General features: G+C 42.2%; 1 protein-coding gene across 1 annotated transcript in view; it reads left to right on the top strand.

The window, feature by feature from the left end:
* The first annotated feature begins 7345 nt into the window (after positions 1-7345).
* Positions 7346-21192, top strand: part of BAALC (BAALC binder of MAP3K1 and KLF4) — a 93950-nt gene continuing 80103 nt past the window's right edge. The window contains exon 1 of the mRNA XM_044294920.1: positions 7346-7535. Coding sequence (XP_044150855.1) covers positions 7346-7535 — 190 coding nt within the window. The remainder of the gene's footprint in view (positions 7536-21192) is intronic.

The following is a 21192-nucleotide window of genomic DNA, read 5'->3' as shown; positions in this document are numbered from 1 at the left end:
GGAATGCTGCTTATTTTTGGGGAAGATAGTAAAACGTAATGAAAACTTCTCAGAAGAAGAGTTGTTGATGCTCATTATGTTGAAAAAGGTTACAAACCATCTTTAAAGAGTTTGGACTCCAGCAATCTACAGTAGTAAAGTTTGTGTACAAATGGAGGAAATTCAAGACCATTATTACCCTCCCCAGAAGTGGTCGACCAACAAAGATCACACCAAGAGCAAAACGTAATAGTCCGCAAGGTAACCTCTAAGCAACTAAATGCCTTTTAATAGTGTTAAAGAGGACCTTTCACCGGTCCTGCCATTACCATATAAGTAGCTGGCAGGGTAGAGCATACTGATGACATGTGATATCGCTCTTTTTCTCTATGCACTGCTCCGTTCCCCCACTGTGCCTCCTGTTCTTGTTTCCCACCTGGTAAGTAGATCCATACCATCGGTACAGGGAGGAGGAGACAGCCATGTTTCTCAGGGGGTGTCTCCTTCTCCCTGGCTGTGACGCTCTCCGCTGTACATTTAGGTCATGCATGATATATACAATAATATGAGTGATGCTGTGCATATACCGTAGGTATCTATTTTGATATACATGTACTATAGGTGCATAGTGATATTCAATTGATGATGTGCACATAGGTAATTTTATGTAATAATAATAATGACAATGACGTCATACATCAAGACATGGAAAAGATAGGTAATTGACTATATTTCTTTATTACAAGGGATTGGTGATATGCATATAGGAAATTCCTTATGTATATATATTTATAAATGTAATGTATAATATCATTGATACACATGATGATGAAATTGATAATGTGATATAAGTGGAATCTTTACATTGGGGATATATGTGGATGTTTTACATTGTGGATATTTTGGATGCTTTATATTGGGAAGAAGTATGTGCTGTCCCAGCTATGGCTCTCATTTAGAATCCATCATTATTGTATTGTGTTATGGCTGTTAACCACTTACTTAGTGTACTTTGCTGTCATCTAGTGGCCGTTGTTATATTTGGCTTTATGAAGTTATCTATAATTGTACATTTTATATGCCATTCATCTTGTAACTTGCCCTCTTCTGTGAGCTCACGTCCTGTGTCTTGCAGTCTTTTCCTGTTCAACAGACACATTTCACAGAGCTGAAGAGAGTATTTTTCTGTTACCTCTATCATCAATGTACATTCAATAAATTACCTAAAGGCATATACACTGCATCTCCCTCACTGGAAATCTACATGCAACTGGTGTTACTAGAGGAATGATTATAGCGAGTTCACTATATTCCATTGCTTGTACAAGAGTTTGCTACTCACATTCATCAGAGACTTCTCTCACGTACATCAGTGGCAGAATAGTCAAAGGAAACCTAAGTTTGCAGTATCTCAATGTACAGTCGTGGCCAAAAGTTTTGAGAGTGACACAAATCTTAGTTTTCACAAAGTTTGCTGCTAAACTGCTTTTAGATCTTTGTTTCAGTTGTTTCCGTGATGTAGTGAAATATAATTACACGCACTTCATACGTTTCAAAGGCTTTTATGACAATTACATGACATTTATGCAAAGAGTCAGTATTTGCAGTGTTGGCCCTTCTTTTTCAGGACCTCTGCAATTTGACTGGGCATGCTCTCAATCAACTTCTGGGCCAATTCCTGACTGATAGCAACCCATTCTTTCATAATCACTTCTTGGAGTTTGTCCGAATTAGTGGGTTTTTGTTTGTCCACCCGCCTCTTGAGGATTGACCACAAGTTCTCAATGGGATTAAGATCTGGGGAGTTTCCAGGCCATGGACCCAAAATGTCAACGTTTTGGTCCCCGAGCCACTTAGTTATCACTTTTGCCTTATGGCACGGTGCTCCATCGTGCTGGAAAATGCATTGTTCTTCACCAAACTGTTGTTGGATTGTTGGAAGAAGTTGCTGTTGGAGGGTGTTTTGGTGCCATTCTTTATTCATGGCTGTGTTTTTGAGTGAGCCCACTCCCTTGGATGAGAAGCAGCCCCACACATGAATGGTCTCAGGATGCTTTACTGTTGGCATGACACAGGACTGATGGTAGCGCTTACCTTTTCTTCTCCGGACAAGCCTTTTCCCTGATGCCCCAAACAATCGGAAAGAGGCTTCATCGGAGAATATGACTTTGCCCCAGTCCTCAGCAGTCCATTCACCATATTTTCTGCAGAAGATCAACCTGTCCCTGATGTTTTTTTTGGAGAGAAGTGGCTTCTTTGCTGCCCTTCTTGACACCAGGCCATCTTCCAAAAGTCTTCGCCTCACTGTGCGTGCAGATGCGCTCACACCTGCCTGCTGCCATTCCTGAGCAAGCTCTGCACTGGTGGCACTCCGATCCCGCAGCTGAATCCTCTTTAGGAGACGATCCTGGCGCTTGCTGGACTTTCTTGGACGCCCTGAAGCCTTCTTAGCAAGAATTGAACCTCTTTCCTTGAAGTTCTTGATGATCCTATAAATTGTTGATTGAGGTGCAATCTTAGTAGCCACAATATCCTTGCCTGTGAAGCCATTTTTATGCAACACAATGATGGCTACACGTGTTTCTTTGCAGGTCACTATGGTTAACAATGGAAGAACAATGATTTTAAGCATCACCCTCCTTTTAACAGGTCAAGTCTGCCATTTTAACCCAATCAGCCTGACATAATGATCTCCAGCCTTGTGCTCGTCAACATTCTCACCTGAGTTAAAAAGACGATTACTGAAATGATCTCAGCAGGTCCTTTAATGACAGCAATGAAATGCAGTGGAAAGGTTTTTTTGGGATTAAGTTAATTTTCATGGCAAAGAAGGACTGTGCAATTCATCTGATCACTCGTCATAACATTCTGGAGTATATGCAAATTGCTATTATAAAAACTTAAGCAGCAACTTTTCCAATTTCCAATATTTATGTAATTCTCAAAACCTTTGGCCAAGACTGTACATGCGTGATCTGTGAGCAAGCTGCAGTTCTTTCTTAAAGAAATTGTAACTTTTTGAGCTAAAGCATAACATGTCCATAAAAAGCTCTGTGGACTCTTCTGTTGCTGGACAAAAGCAAATGCATCATGTTTCTGACAACTCTGATGTACAGAACCTATGTCTCTATCTTTCAGACTGTGTTGTGACAAGCTAATAGAATTCAGTGCGAATGCAGAAGAAGGTAGTGTTAGAAATTCCTTTGCTAAGTAGGAAGCAGAGATAAGGGAAAAAGTAGCAAAGAATGAAGTAGAGGTAAGGACAAAAATGGCATTAAGACTTTAAGAGCAGTTCATGTGGGCCATTTTAAGGAAGGTCTTGCTGCGGCATCGGAAAGACTTGAACAAACTTATGGCAATTTGGAAGCCATTGAAAGCGTCTTATTTAAAAGAATTTAAACCTTCTCAAAGAAAACTAGCAAGGACAATCACAAGCTTCAGGATCTGGGTGGCCCGCTAAAGGAACTGGCTAAACTGGGCAAAGTGGGGCTCAAGATACATAAGAGAACATAGGGGGTAGTTTTTCAACCAATAAACACCACTTTTTGGCATATATTAGGTGAAGATTTTTTTTGCGCCAAAATTTGTAACTTTTCACCCAGTTACGCTGCTCACGCCAGTGCCAGGAAGAAGGGGTGTGGCGTTGGCATGTAACAGGGCGGGTTGGCAGGCCTATCTCTTTTATCATTTTCTACACCAGTTTTTGGTGTAGAAAATGGCTTAAATCTGCACCAGCTGGCGTAGGTTTAATCTTGTATGCAGGGGTATTAAGACCGGCATATAAATTGCGGGTCTTAATAAATGACCTCAATAGTGCCCTTTCCCCCCTTTCTCTTATTTTGTTAAATTTATCAGTGACCAAGCAAGTGGAAGAAGATTGATCCAAGCTTCAACTTTGCTTAACCTACACTGCCAACTTCATCATGAGAGTCCACCAGAGATTTGATTGAGGCTGGGTAATTGTGCGAGATGTATGCTTAGATAAAAGCCACTGCATGGGGCGTTGCTGCTGCCCACAATGGTTATCACAGTGCGGTAGGATCTCGGCAAGTACACTGGATGATGCAAGGTGCTTACAGGACGGGCCAAGCAACAGGCTGGGGAGGAATTATCTGAGAAGAAGGCAGAATGGCCTGGGCACTTACAGCCCAAACTCAACCCCTGGACACTTTCGAGTCCTCATTTACTTATGAATAAAACAGCGGTTTTGCCTGTAGTGAACATAAAAAAAAAAGAACAAAGGTAACATTTGACTCATGTATAGTTATACTACAGTGCTATGTAAGCAGTGTATAAGGGCAAATTGTGGTGACAGACTCCCTTTAAGTTAACTCCTTTAACCCCTTGAATATCTTTTTTTTATTTTTTCATTTTTGTGTTTTTATTTTTCTTCCTTGTTTTCACGGAACCATAACTTTTTTATTTTTCCATTCACATAGCAGTATGAGGGCTGGTTGTACTCTCTGATACCACCATTTAATATGCATACAATGTAGAGGGAAGTGGGAGAAAAGTGTCCTTCATTCTCTGGATCAGTACGATTACAAAGATAACACATTTGTATAGGTTTTCTTGGGTTTTAATACTGGAAAAAAAAAAACTTTGAAAAAAAAATATTTTTTTTACATAACCATATTTTGACACCCATAACTTTTTTTTATAGTTATGTGTACCAAGCTGTCTAGGGGGTTAATTTTTGCAGGACGTTCTGTAGTTTTTATTGATACCATTTTGGAGTGTGTGACTTTTTGATCACATTTTGTTTTATTTTGGGTAAGTGAAGTGAATTTTTCTGTTATGCCATTCACGGTATGGAATAAATATTTTTATATTTTAATAGCACTGGCATTTTTGGACGCGGTGATGCCCATGATGTTTATTTTTTATTGTTTATGTTTTTTTATTCTAGGCAAAGAGGGGGGTTATATTTTTATATATATTTTTTAAATATTTTTAAAAACTTTTTTTTGACTTTTTATTTAAAAAATGTTTTTAGCCCCTCTAGGAGGCTACAATATGCCATATTCAGATTTATTTCTGCTTAGACTGTAGTTCCATAGAACTCCTAATGAAGATGGCAAGGTTCATAAGACGAGAGTTATCATTGTAAAAGAAGGTGACTCCAAATCTTTCATCAGTCCTATATCTAAAGTTGTCTTGCTCTTATCTGTAGAGAAAGTAAATCAATGTCAAGCCAAAAGTAACCTTAAAAAAACTTTCAGTCAATTTATGTGTTCATCTTTGCATATGTTCCATAGTCTTGGCTACTGGACAATGACTGACCTAGTATGGCATCTCCATATGAAGATATTATCCATTTGATTATGCCAAGAACAGTTGAAGATCAGACAGATGTTACTTTGTCAGTTCATAGAGTGAAATCCAAATATTTCAGATGGGAAGTTTGCTTTTCCAGCTATGGCTCTCATATAACATCTCATATTACATCATAATTATATTGTGTTATGTCTGTGAGTGTACTTTGCTGTCATCCAGTGGCCAGTTATGTTTGGTTTGTGTAAATTATCTATGGTTGTAATTCATTATGTAATTCATCTTGTAACTCCTCCTCTTCTGTGAGCTCACATCCTGTGTCCTACAGTCTTTTCCAGTTTGTCCAACATGCATCACAGAGCCAGAGAGAGGATTTTCCTTTGACTTCTAACATCATTTCTCAAGGTACATTCAGTACATTACATTAGAACTGTACATGCAACTGGTGTCTCTAGGAGAATGATGATAGCGAGTTCACTATCTACAATAAATTATCACTCAAACTCAGCAGAGACTTCTCTCATGAATATTAGAGGCAGAATAATATGGATGCTTTACATTGGGATATTGTGGTTGCTTTGCATTGGGGAAATATGTGAATGTGTTAGATTGGGGATACATGCGGTTGATTTAAATGTGGGATATATATATAGAGGCTTTGCTTTGGGGATATATGTGGATACTTTATATTGGAGATGCTTTACATTGAGGATACATGTGGATGCTCTACATTGGGTATTTATGTAGATGCTGTATATTGGGTATATATGTAGATGCTTTACATTGGGTATATATGTGGATGCTTTGCATTGGGGATATATGTGGATGCTCTACATTGGGTATATATGTGTATGTTTTGCATTGGGGATATTGTGGATGTTTTACGTTGGTATATATGCGGACGCTTTACATTGGGGATATATGCAGATGTTTTACATTGGGCATATATCTGGATGCCTTACACTGAGGATATTGTGGATGTTTTACATTGGGGATATTGTGGATGTATAACCTTGGTATATATGGGAATGGTTTACAGCGAGGATACATGTAGATGCTTTGGGGATATAGGTGGATGTTTTACATTGAGGATATAGGTGGATGTTTTACATTGAGGATATAGGTGGATGCTTTACATTTGGGATATATATGGATGCTTTACAGCGAGGATACATGTAGATGCTTTACATTGGGGATGTTGTGGATGTTTTACATTGAGGATATATGTGGATGCTTTACATTTGGGATATATATGAATGTTTTACATTGAGGATGCATGTGGATGCTTTATTTGAGGATATACTGTAGGTGGATTCTTTACATTGGGAATCACTCTTTAGTGCATCTGCTCAGAGGGTGAGTGAATGAACCAGCACAATAGGGGAGGCAGCAGCAGTGCTTTCCTCTGCAGGCAGAGGTGTCTACAGCACACGTGTGGCAGCTGCAATGAGTAATGACATCACACAGGGTCGATGTTCTGCTGGTTGAAGCTACAATCCATAAAACTCCACCTTCCTCACGTTATGTCTCTGACACCAGCACAAAGAGCTCCTGCATCCTCAGCACATCCACAGGCTGCAGCCAGCACTGGAGGCATCAGATCCTCCTGCATTTCTGGGAGCTCACAGCCATAGCTACAGACGTCAGCAGACCTGTTCAGAGGGGTGGTCTTGTTTATTGAGACCACTGAGGAGGGCACAGAGCAGGCACTGAGCCCATTGGGTGCAGAAAAGAAGATACAAACCATAGCACAGGAGGAAAAGGATTCAGGAGAGTCTATTCCAAGGAAGACACAAAAAGGCAACACAATGCACTGCAGGAAGCAATGAGGCTACTTTGTAGCATTGGAAGCCTCTATTGTACTTCTGCATTGTCTTTTTATTGCCTGCAAGCAGATAGCTTAACATGTGCCTCCTAGGAGCTCCCTGCCTTGCTTCTACATACAGGAGATGGACAGAGATCTGATGAGTCCTCACTAGGGTCTACCTGTTCAACGTCTGAAGGGCTTATAGTTCCTCAGTTACTGAAGGATACAGATCGGCATCTTATTTCTCCCAGATCCTTCATTCAGCCCAGCTGCATTGAGAAGACTATGGGCTGTGGAGGAAGCAGAGCTGATGCCATTGAACCCCGTTACTATGAGAGCTGGACAAGGGAGACTGAGTCCACCTGGCTGACCAGCACTGATACTGAGATCCCACCAGCAGGACTGGGACATTCCTGTCAAGATGACCACAGCTCAACAGAGGTTGGAGTGAGGGACAAGAGAGGATCACATCCTGGTGAGACAAGTCACACTGTCACCTCATTATCATCATCCTCACCACCAACAAGATACTGATGTCCTATATAGATCCATGTCATTCCAACTTATTGTCTTGGTGTCCCATCCATGGAAATTTCTCCTGGAGCAAGACATTTGTGTGGTGTTGTCAAGTCTCATTCATGTATGAAGAACCCCATAACCGGTGACTATTAATGTGCTATAATGTACCTTTGACTAAAGACGTGGACAAAACCATGGACTAAACAGACTGAAGGTCCCATTAGGTTCTAGATTGTAAATGAACCATATATTTAGATATGGAATATATATTCTAATAATTGTAAAACAGAAAGATTACCCTAGATTATTCTGCAAAGAACAATCTGTAGGGGAACTAATTAAATATAACTATAGCAGGCACTTAGGAGTATTAATACTACTTGTCAGCTGTCTATGAGGTTAGATTATTGGGAACCCATATTGCCTTTTCAGAGGACCTGGCGGTCAATAATCCCATGCTGTCAGTTTGTGACAGTAGCTCTCAGGTGGCCAGGAGTGTAGCTATAATTCCTAGGTGGTGGGGGCCCCATCTTTTTTTGCTATGGGGCCCCACCACAAAAAAATAAAAACAATAGCATTAGGCCTCTTGCACACAAACGTTTTTTTTCCCCGTTTACGTTCCGTTTTTTGCGTTCCGTATACGGAACCATTTATTTCAATGGATCTGCAAAAAAAACGGAAGGTACACCGTATGCCTTCCATTTACGTATTTACGTTCTAAGATAAAACATGTCCTATTATTGTCCGCATAACGGACAAGGATAGTACTGTTCTATCAGGGGCCAGGTGTTCTGTTTTGCAAAAAATGTAATGCACACGGACATCATCCATATTTTTTGCGGATCCCATTTTTGCAGACCGCAAAATACTGAAAAAGCCATACGGTCGTGTGCAGGAGGCCTTAAGGGTACATTCACACGGCCGTGTGTAATCCTTTTCTGTTTTGCGGTCAGAAAATAACGGAACAGTTTGTCCGTAATTGTGTTTCCGCATCCGTCCTGTGTGTCCACATTTTGAAATAGCAATATCAGAATATTTTGCACCAAGGTCAGGGAGCAGGGACTTCAATTACACGGAAACGAATCTGCAAAAAAAACGGATGACATACGAAACGGTTTCCGTATGTCTTACGCAATTTGCGGATCTATTGACTTGAATGGGGCTGCGGACCAATCTGTGCGGACAATAGTAGTACAAGCTTCATATTTTTGCGGAGGAGAAATGCGGAAACACGAATGCGGACAACATATTGAACGTTGTCAGCACATTTTTTTCACCCATAGGAATGAATGGATCCCCATCTATTCCGCAAAATGCGGAACGGATGCGGATTGGACGCGGATAAAATTATACGGTCGTGTGAATATACCCTAAGTAATAATAATGAAAAGTATGTATAATAGCAAAATATATCGGAAACCCACATTATAGCAAAAAGCCATCATATTGTTATTCTCCACAAAAAGGTACAATGTTCTTGCACCTGGCTGGGCCCCTGAACTTGCTATGGCTATAGTTATGCCCATGCACCTGGCCTTCTGAGATAGGTTTCTTAAGGGCAACGTTTTATGTTTATGAACTCAGCCTAAGGGAAGCTCCTTATAAATATTGTCCTGTTTACATGAGATTTGCCAAAAAATGACCTAAAAATGACCTAAAAATGGTAGATGGTAAGCAAATGTTCAAGGTTGTCACATAAACATTTGTAGGCTATTCTAGTGCAGGGTTGTGGTATACCAGACGTATAGCCTGCACTTAGCCAAATTATAGCTCCTGTCTATTTTTATATAAAATAAAAGTAATACCTTAAAGATCTATGTAACATATAGCACAGAGTTAACTTTTTTAAGTGGATGGTAATTAACCCCTTTCCCCCATAACAGTGGCAGATCCAGAGCCTGGTCTCGGGACTTCCAGATTGTTATGTGGCGGCGGACAGAAAATAATGTGGTGCTTATAGAACAGACTATACTGGACAGTATATACTGTATGAGGCGGTGGAGAGGTGAGGTGGACAGTATATACTGTATGAGGCGGTGGAGAGGTGAGGTGGACAGTATATACTGTAGGAGGCGGTGGTGAGGTGGACAGTATATACTGTAGGAGGCGGTGGTGAGCTGGACAGTATATACTGTATGAGGTGGTGGAGAGGTGAGGTGGACAGTATATACTGTATGAGGTGGTGGAGAGGTGAGGTGGACAGTATATACTGTATGAGGCGGTGGAGAGGTGAGGTGGACAGTATATTATGTATGAGGCAGTGGAGAGGTGAGGTGGACAGTATATACTGTAGGAGGCGGTGGTGAGGTGGACAGTATATACTGTAGGAGGCGGTGGTGAGGTGAGGTGGACAGTATATACTGTATGAGGCGGTAGAGAGGTGAGGTGGACAGTATATACTATAGGAGGCAGTGGAGAGGTGAGGTGGACAGTATATACTGTATGAGGCGGTGGAGAGGTGAGGTGGACAGTATATACTGTATGAGGCGGTGGTGAGGTGAGGTGGACAGTATAAACTGTATGAGGCAGTGGAGAGGTGAGGTGGACAGTATATACTGTATGAGGCGGTGGAGAGGTGAGGTGGACAGTATAAACTGTATGAGGCAGTGGAGAGGTGAGGTGGACAGTATATACTGTATGAGGCGGTGGAGAGGTGAGGTGGACAGTATATACTGTATGAGGCGGTGGAGAGGTGAGGTGGACAGTGTATACTGTATAAGGCGGTGGAGAGGTGAGGTGGACAGTATATACTGTATGAGGCGGCGGAGAGGTGAGGTGGACAGTGTATACTGTATGAGGCGGCGGAGAGGTGAGGTGGACAGTGTATACTGTATGAGGCGGTGGTGAGGTGAGGTGGACAGTATATACTGTATGAGGCGGTGGTGAGGTGAGGTGGACAGTATATACTGTATGAGGCGGTGGAGAGGTGAGGTGGACAGTATATACTGTATGAGGCGGTGGTGAGGTGAGGTGGACAGTATATACTGTATGAGGCGGTGGAGAGGTGAGGTGGACAGTATATACTGTATGAGGCGGTGGTGAGGTGAGGTGGACAGTATATACTGTATGAGGCGGTGAAGAGGTGAGGTGGACAGTATATACTGTATGAGGCGGTGGAGAGGTGGGGTGGACAGTATATACTGTATGAGGCGGTGGAGAGGTGAGGTGGACAGTATATACTGTATGAGGCGGTGGAGAGGTGAGGTGGACAGTATATACTGTATGAGGCGGTGGTGAGGTGAGGTGGACAGTATATACTGTATGAGGCGGTGGAGAGGTGGGGTGGACAGTATATACTGTATGAGGCAGTGGAGAGGTGGGGTGGACAGTATATACTGTATGAGGCGGTGGAGAGGTGAGGTGGACAGTATATACTGTATGAGGCGGTGGTGAGGTGAGGTGGACAGTATATACTGTATGAGGCGGTGAAGAGGTGAGGTGGACAGTATATACTGTATGAGGCAGTGGAGAGGTGAGGTGGACAGTATATACTGTATGAGGCGGTGGTGAGGTGAGGTGGACAGTATATACTGTATGAGGCGGTGGAGAGGTGAGGTGGACAGTATATACTGTATGAGGCGGTGGAGAGGTGGGGTGGACAGTATATACTGTATGAGGCGGTGGAGAGGTGGGGTGGACAGTATATACTGTATGAGGCGGTGGAGAGGTGAGGTGGACAGTATATACTGTATGAGGCAGTGGAGAGGTGAGGTGGACAGTATATACTGTATGAGGCGGTGGTGAGGTGAGGTGGACAGTATATACTGTATGAGGCGGTGGTGAGGTGAGGTGGACAGTATATACTGTATGAGGCGGTGAAGAGGTGAGGTGGACAGTATATACTGTATGAGGCAGTGGAGAGGTGAGGTGGACAGTATATACTGTATGAGGCGGTGGAGAGGTGAGGTGGACAGTATATACTGTATGAGGCTGTGGAGAGGTGAGGTGGACAGTATATACTGTATGAGGCGGTGGAGAGGTGAGGTGGACAGTATATACTGTATGAGGCGGTGGTGAGGTGAGGTGGACAGTATATACTGTATGAGGCGGTGGAGAGGTGAGGTGGACAGTATATACTGTATGAGGCGGTGGAGAGGTGGGGTGGACAGTATATACTGTATGAGGCGGTGGAGAGGTGAGGTGGACAGTATATACTGTATGAGGCAGTGGAGAGGTGAGGTGGACAGTATATACTGTATGAGGCGGTGGTGAGGTGAGGTGGACAGTATATACTGTATGAGGCGGTGGAGAGGTGAGGTGGACAGTATATACTGTATGAGGCAGGGCCAGTCTGATCACACTCTGCACGGAGGAGAGAGATGGCAGCACTCCCCCCACCGCAGAGACAACACAGGACCCCCACACCTTACCGCAGAGTACAGATGTAGACAGATCTCTTGTAATGGTTCCTGAATCATAGTATTATGCTAAGACCTCATTAAATGGTGTGTTAGAGGGGGCTCTCTAACAGGGCACAGAATGATACTCCTTGCAGGTCACTTGTACCACTGAAGAAACAGACCTGCTTTTTTTAGTGGCTAGCAGTAAGGCCTCGTTCACACTTCAGTGTTTGGTCAGTGATTTCCATCAGTGATTTGTGAGCCAAAACCAGAAGTGGAGCCTCCACAGACATGAGGTAGAAGGGAAAGATCTGCTCCTGTTCTGTGTTTAGAGTTGCACCTGGTTTTGGCTCACAAATCACTGATGGAAATCACTGACTAAACACTGAAGTGTGAACAAGGCCTAAGACCTTTTTTTTTTTTTTTTTAACAGAAAATACTAAATAGCCCTAAGTATTAGAAACTGGTGATGTTTCTTTGTCCATTTGTTACCGGGTTTGTGAGTTTTACCTAACCCTGCCTGCATGATGATAACTTATCACCAGTTTCTAATATTTAGGGCTATTTTCTGTTGAAAAATAAAATAAAATAAAAGTCTTACTGCTAGCCACTAAAAAAAAGCAGGTCTGTTTCTTCAGTGGAAAATGATCATTCCAAGAGGGTCACAAAATGTTTTTCATATCATAGCTGTACTATTAGTCTCTGACTCACAGACCCTGCTGTGCTGGCTGCAGGCGCTCACACACATGCTGGCTGCGGGCAGAAACGCTCTGTCTCCTCCGGCGCCGCGGCTATGGCCGGTCTCTTGTGTCAGCGTGCGCAGACTCTCACACCCTGCTGCATGGCGCTCACGCAGGCTCCCGACACTGTGTGTGAGCAGAAGAAATGCTCTGTCTACTCCCCACGCCGCCGCTGTGGGCGGTCTCTTCACGTCCCCCCGCAGTTTGTAACCCTCTCGTCTTCTTCCTTCCCCTGCTACTCTGCTACTCTTCATCGTTGTGTTCCAAGAGCTATAACTTTTTTATTTTTCCATCAATGTAGCCTTGCCTTATGAAGGTAAGACAAGGTGTAGTTTTTAATGGCACCATTTGGGGGTATATCTAGTCATTGATTAACTTTTATTAAGTTTTTCTGGGGAGGAAAGGAAAGAAAACAGCAATACCACCATTGACTGTTTACATTGTAAGTTTTAAGACGTTTACTTTGCATCATAAATAACATTGTAACTTTACGCTCTGGGTCAGAATGATTACAGCTATACCTAATATATAGAGATTTTGTTTCACTACTTTTTTACAATCAAAAACACTTTAAAAAAAAGAAAAAAAGAAAATGTTTTTGCATCGCCGCATTCCAAGACCCATACCTTTTTTTTTTTTCTACAGAGCTGTCTGTAGGTGTGATTCTTGTGGGGCGACTTGTAGTTTTCATTGGTATCATTTTGGAGTACATAACACTTTTTGATAGCTTTTAATTCTGTTTTTGTTTTGTGTGGTGATATACAAAAAAAAGCTATATGGGCATTGTGTTTATTTTTTTATGTTGTTTACCATGCAGGATAATCGAACTATAATGTGATAATTGTATCGTTTGGGTCATTACGGATGTGGTGATACCAAATATGTGGAGGGGATGAGAAAAGGTGTGTGTTTTAACTTGGAGATTTATTTAAAGGGACCTGTCATGTGGATATTTGATTATAATCTAACTAATTATATACAATCATTTACTACTAAAAAGTGCCTTAGATGTATTCACTTACTGGTGTGACAGATGGTTACCTCATAATATACACACAAAGATGCCGCATGCTAATGAGCTGATTTGAGTCCAGCGTGATGTCATTGAGTCCAGCGTATATTTATTTCAGAGCTATAGCCACTCCCCTGCCCACCTGCTGCTGATTCATATGGAAAATAACTGTCATTCAGCAGCAGGTGGGCGGGGGGAGTCAGGAGCTCATGAATATTCAGGACTCATCATTATCAGCTGGAGCTTTTCAATACTAGATGTTGGCAGATTGACTAGGTCAATTAAAGAAAGTGACCCAGCATTTTGCTAAGAGAATCAGTCACTTATTTATGTTGCCCTTAGTTAGGACACCATAAAACTGGTGACAGGTTCCCTTTAAATAAAACATTGTTTATTTTTTTTTAACCATTTATTAGTCTCACAAGGGGGCTTTGACTTGCGATCTTCCGATTGCGTCCATAATACACTGTACTACTTATGTAGTACAGTATATTATGCTGTCGGGAGGATACTGCAGGCAAGCTATTAGGCCATGCCAGAGGACAGGACAGACCTTGGGTACTTTATTGGACCCCTGGGTGCTATGTACAGACAGAAGAATTCCCCTTCTTCTGAAACCTAAGGTGTTAAACGGTTGAGATTGGTGTTTATGGCAATTCACAGCGCAACAATGATTTTGCTACTGTGAGAAAAACATGTGATTTATACTAAAATGAGTGCGCTGATTCCAAATATGAACTCATGAACTCGGAATTTGCCTGACGCGTCTAGAGTTTAAGTTATACGTGCAAAGCCTATTCAGTTATAATATTTAGGGTCCATTCACACGTCCGTTTTTTCTTTCCTGATCTGTTCCGTTTTTTGCGGAACAGATCAGGACCAGATCTGGACCCATTCATTTTCAATGGGTCCTGGAAAAAATCGGACAGCATAATGTGTGCTGTCCGTTTCCGTTGTTCCGTTCCGCATGTTCGTTTAAATATAAAACATGTCCTATTCTTGTCCGCAAAATTCGGATCCTGGTACAATACAAAGTAAATGGATCCGCAAAAAACGGAAGACATTCGGATGTCATTCCGTATGTCATCCGTTTTTTGCGGAATCCGTTCCTGGAAACACATAACAATTATTATTTTTTTTTATTTTTTTTTAAAAGAAATCCAAACAACTTTTTGATTATTGAAATTTATACATGTTTCCGTTTTTTGCGGATCCGCAAAAAACGGATGACATACGGAAACATTTTCAGGAACAACGGATCCACAAAAAACGGACCGAAAATCGGATTATAGAAAAATACTGACATGTGAATGTAGCCTAAGGCTACATTCACACGTCAATATTTTTCTATAATCCGAATTTCGGTCCGTTTTTTGCGGATCCGTTGTTCCTGAAAATGTTTCCGTATGTCATCCGTATGTCATCCGTTTTTTGCGGATCCGCAAAAAATGGAAACATGTATACATTTCAATAATCAAATAAAGTTGTTTGGATTTCTTTGAAAAAAAATAAAAAAAAATTTGCTATGTGTTTCCAGGAACGGATTCCGCAAAAAACGGAAGACATACGGAATGACATCGGAATGTCTTCCGTTTTTTGCGGATCCATTGACTTTGTATTGTACCAGGATCCGAATTTTGCGGAAAAGAATAGGACATGTTTTATATTTAAACGGACATGCGGAACGGAACAACGGAAACGGACAGCACACATTGTGCTGTCCGATTTTTTCCAGGACCCATTGAAAATGAATGGGTCCAGATCTGGTCCTGATCTGTTCCGCAAAAAACGGAACAGATCAGGAAAGAAAAAACGGACGTGTGAATGGACCCTTATACTGTATATACTGGTGTATAAGACTACTTTTGAGCCCTAGAAAATATTTTCTAGAGTGGGGGTCATCTTATACGCCGGGTATGGCGGGCGCTGCAGTGCCGGGACGCCCGAATTATCAACAGAGAGAGCCCGGGCTATTGCCTTGTATCCCCAGCAGCTGAGAGCTGCGATGTAACCCACAGCATATGCCCCCCCTGCGCTGTACCTTGTATACCACCCCCTGCTCTGTACCTTGTATGCCTCCCCCCTGCTCTGTACCTTGTATGCTTCTTGTACCACCATCCTCCCGGCCGCTCGCATCTCGCTCCTACGCATGTGCGAGATTTCATGCGGCGAGCATGGATACACGGGATCCTCACGGCCGCTCGCATCTCGCTCCTGCGCATGTGCGAGATCTCCGTGCGGCGTATCTAAGTGCGGCGCAGATGTGCATATGTGAATATGAAGAATAACATAACAAAAACATGTTCAGGGTATAGGTGGCACATGTTTAGGGTCTGGGAGGCAGGGAGGGAGGACAAGGAAGGTGGTGGGATGCAGGGATGGTGGTGATACCATGGGATGGCGGTGGTACCTAGGGATGGTGGTGGGATGCAGGGATGGCAGTGGTATCTAGGGATGGTGGTGGGATGCAGGGATGGCAGTGGTACCCAGGGATGGTGGTGGGATTCAGGGATGGCAGAGGTACCCAGGGATGGTGGTGGGATGCAGTAATGTACTGCTGTGTGTTGAAAAAGGGGTAGTCTTATACGGCGAGTATATCCCAAACTCTATATTTTCAGTGTAAAAGTTGGGGGTCATCTTATACGCCGGCATATACGGTACATTATATAGGAGATATTCCAATGGACATATCCAGACCTGCTCAGGCGCACTCAGGCAGATGTCAGCAATAAGTATATAAGCAGATACTCAGGTACTCAGCTGAAGTGGCCAAAATCATTAAAAACAAAAAGATAGCATTTTTTTTTTTTTTAAAACAAACCAAAAAAAAACGAGGATGACAGACAAATTTATAAGATTAGGCAGAGAGAGGCCAAACAAGTTATAAGAGCTTCTAAAGCGCAGGCAGAAGAGAAATTAGCTCAGTCAGAAAAAAAAGGCGATAAGACATTCTTCAGATACATAAATGAAAAAAGGAAACTAAAACAAGGAATTACCAAATTAAAAACAAAAGATGGAAGGTATATGGAAGAAGATAAAGAACTAGCTGACTGCCTCAATGAATACTTCTGTTCAGTTTTTACAAAGGAAAATGAAGGAAAAGGACCTCAGTTAGGAAAGAAGACTAATGAATCTTTTGATGCATGTGTCTTTACAGAGGAAGAGGTTCTAAGTCAGCTGTCTAAAATCAATACAAATAAGTCACAGGGGCCTGATGGGATGCACCCAAAGCTATTAAAGGAGCTCAGCGGTGAACTAGCAAAACCATTAACAGATTTATTTAACCAATCACTGGCAACAGGAGACGTCCCAGAAGATTGTAAATGAGCAAATGTTGTGCCCATTCACAAGAAAGGTAGTAGGAAGAAATCGGGCAACTATAGGCCAGTAAGCCTGACATCACTAGTGGGGAAATTAATGGAAACCATACTTAAGGAGAGGATTGTGGAACATCTAAAATCCCATGGATTGAAAGATGAAAAACAGCATGGGTTTACTTCAGGGAGATCATGTCAAACTAATCTTATAGATTTTTTTGATTGGGTGACTAAAATAATAGATGGAGGAGGTGCAGTAGACATCGCTTATCTAGACTTTAGTAAGGCTTTTGATACTGTCCCACATAGAAGGATTATTAATAAATTGCAGTCTTTGGGCTTGGACTCCCATATTGTTGAAAGGATTAGTCAGTGGCTGAGGAACAGGCAACAGAGGGTTGTGGTCAATGGAGTATATTCAGACCATGGTCTTGTTACCAGTGGGGTACCTCAGGGATCTGTTCTGGGACCCATATTGTTTAATATCTTTATCAATGAAATTGCAGAAGGCCTCGATGGTAAGGTGTGTCTTTTTGCTGATGACACAAAGATTTGTAACAGGGTTGATGTTCCTGGAGGAATACACCAAATGGAAAAGGACTTAGGAAAACTAGAGGAATGGTCAAAAATCTGTCAACTAAAATTTAATGTTGATAAGTGCAAAATAATGCACCTGGGGTGTAAAAACCCAAGAGCAGAATATAAAATCAGTGATACAGTCCTAACCTCAGTATCTGAGGAAAGGGATTTAGGGGTCATTATTTCAGAAGACTTAAAGGTAGGCAGACAATGTCATAGAGCAGCAGGAAATGCTAGCAGAATGCTTGGGTGTATAGGGAGAAGCATTACCAGTAGAAAGAGGGAGGCGCTCATGCCGCTCTACAGAGCACTAGTGAGACCTCATTTGGAGTATTGTGCTCAGTACTGGAGACCATCACAGCGCCGAATGCCTCTACACACAACAGTGTCAGGCGATTCTGCTTTACAGACAAATATTGTTGTAACAGAGATTCTCGCTTCGCTCCTGATGAATTGTGGCTCATATGGCCACAGCGAAACGCGTTGAGCCGGTGATCCTGTGTTTGTTACACGGCTCTCTAGGCAGGGTGTTACCTTGACTGAAGCAGCGCAACAGCTGACTCGAGTATATAGGGTCTGTGATCTGTACTATACCCTAGGCTTATTTAGGTTGATGGAGATAGCTGAGTGAGCGTCCACATACACGTGGTGGATGCTTTACCCTATAGGGGTTTTAGTCACTCGTCAGCTATCCCACATCACCTAGCCAGGTAGATCCATACCAGTTACACCTTAGCCTGGTTCTATCTCCAGAGCCGTGTCTTGTTCCCTTGCTAGCTTATATTAGCACCGATGTGCTAGCTGGATAGGGTTTTAGTCCGGACTCTCTGACAGTGGTGTGGATTTAATCCCTCTCCTACATTACTGTATTTGAGTCTGGAAGCCTGATAGTCACAGACGTGATATTCAGTTTCCCCTTTAATATTTAATAAACTAATTTTATTATTTTTTCCTCATACGTCTATTCAGGCAGATAATTTTATATATTATATTAGTGGACGTAAAACTTCCTTCCCAACGTTATTGTGAATTTAAATACACTAATGATCAGCGCAAGAATCTGACAAAGCGAGTGCGCCTTGCAGCTTGGGATGCATTTGTGCTATTAGTGCAGAACTTCCTTGGGAACAGACGAGCTGCAAACTGTGCTGAATTAGTAGACAACATGCTGACAGCACATGAACAACTTGGCTGCCGAATGTCAATGAAAGTGCATTTCTTACATTCCCATCTTGATTTTTTCCTACCTAATTTGGGACACGTAAGTGACGAACATGGAGAGCGGTTCCATAAAGATATTTCTACAATGGAGAACAGGTATCAAGGCCGCTGGAATCCCAACATGATGGGGACTACTGCTGGTTTTTGCAACGGGAAAATATGACCTTTCACAAACGCAAAAGCCGATGCCTGAAGGACTTTTAACAGTACTGGACATTGCTCCAGTGAGACTTTTAAACTGAAAAACGAGACTTTTTGAAATGTTGTTATTCCATTACATTTTCATACACTGTTTACTACGCAAACTATGATGTAGATCAGGTAATTGTTGGCGTAAAGCTCGTTCTGTTCAAAATTATTCAATACTTTCCAAGTTTCTTAATTTATCTAGGCATACTTATGCACAGCAAGATTTCGTGACGTGTTACAACAATTCTGACTTCGGATTTGTAATCCGCACACTCGATTTAGTATAGGACTAATGGTTTTTGCCCAGTAGCAGCGTGGTGTTATGGCCGCAGAGCAGGAGCCCAGCTGTTCTATGCTCTGCAGTTCTGCGCTCCCAGCTCTGCCATAAAAAGGTGGGGGTCTAGAATAAGGCCCCTTAATGACCGCTGTGAAAAAGGCATATCGGTGATCATTAATGGGTTAAATAACTTCATGCATTTACCTGCTCTGATACAGGGGCGTAGCTATAATTCATAGGGTCCCATAGCAAAATGAGATGGGCCCCACCACTTAGTGTAAGAAAATTAAAACAGCAGCATAAGTAGCAACAATTATACGTATGCATAATAGCACCGTATATCAGAAAACCCACATTATAGCAAATAGCCACCATATGGTTATTATATGTCCGTGCCACTGACCGCCCCCCTTCCCCCAACCTCTGGACCCCATAGCAAGTACTATGGCTGCTAAAGCTATACGTACACCCCCGCTATGATATGGAAAGCCTGTATTGCCACATCGTTACATCACAGCAAATTGTGCCAATGGCAAACTCAGTTCTACTACATCATATATGCATTGTTTTCTGTGTGTAGTTTGGGTTATTATTAGGCACTCTATAGGACTCAGTGTTTTTCCGCTAGTAAATTATTGATCTGCAATCTCTGCTGATGGAAATAATTGTGTCTGTGTGAGGTTCATAGGAAATCATGACAGCAGGAACATCGGCTAATGATTTTCTTTCTTGGTGGAATCACTTGTTTTTCTTCTCTGATTTACAGTATATGGTGCACAGAATAAAAAATACTAACATAAAATGTTGTCTAGAACAGCGGCCTCCGACATGTGTCTCTCTAGCTACAACTCCCATCATGCAGGAAGTGGATGTGAGGATCAGTAGGAAAGCCACATAATGGAGGAGCAGTGACCTAGAATAACCAGGGTTAGGCCCCATTCAGACGTCCGCAATTTAGTTCCGGATTTTGCGGAACGGAATTGCGGACCCATTCATTTCTATGGGGCAACACGATGTGCTGCCCGGATACGGAATTGTGGACCCACACTTCCAGGTCCGCAATTCCGTTCCCGAAAAAAATAGAACATGTCCCATTCTTGTCCACAATTGCGGACAAGAATAGGCATATTCTTTTAGCGCCGGCGATGTGCGGTCTGCAAAATGCGGAACGCACATTGCCAGTGTCCGTGTTTTGTGGATCCGCAAAACACACACGGACGTGTGAATGGCCCCTTATCTCTAGTCCAGATATGGACGCTGGGTTTGTTTAGTTTCTCCAGATTGCATATAGTCACGTGATGTTCTCAGGTCAAAGCCAACATTGCCTATGATGTTGGTGCTAATGCCCGGAGTGTGAAGACTCCGGTCACGTAGTTTCTATTTGTTCTTCTACCGTAAAAGCTCGTAGACACAAGTGTACGTATTTTTGCGGTTGGCAAAACAGATGACATCCGTGTTGGATCCGCTTTTTTTTTTTGCTGATCCATTGTAACAATGCTTGTCCTTGTCCGCAAAATGGAAAAAAATAGGACTTGTATTTTTTTGTGGAACGGATAGGCGGACAGACGGAGACGGAATGCACACTGAGTAATTATTTTAAATTTTTTTTTTCGCACCCATTTAAATGAATGGTTCCGCATACGGACCTGTAAAAAAACGGAAATGGGAAAAAATTACATTCGTGTGCATGAGCCCTACAGTTTATCATGTTCGCAGCAGCACAGAGTATTTCAGCTCATGCATAGCGGTATATCAGATTTTGCCTCGGCATACACTAAACATGCAATCATACAATCAAACTGTCAAATCTTAATAAATAAAAAAAATTGTATTCAAACCCTTAACATGGATTTGCAGTTTTTATCCTAAAAATTAGGTCTCTTTGGAAAGTGCTTATTTTTCTAAAAATATTCCTCACTGTGGGCTGCTGAGCTATAA

This window comes from Bufo gargarizans, chromosome 5 (assembly GCF_014858855.1).
Source record: "Bufo gargarizans isolate SCDJY-AF-19 chromosome 5, ASM1485885v1, whole genome shotgun sequence".
Classification (NCBI taxonomy): Eukaryota; Metazoa; Chordata; class Amphibia; order Anura; family Bufonidae; genus Bufo; species Bufo gargarizans.
The sequence above is the reverse complement of the archived record's forward strand: the minus strand, read 5'-3'. Positions and strand labels throughout refer to the sequence as shown.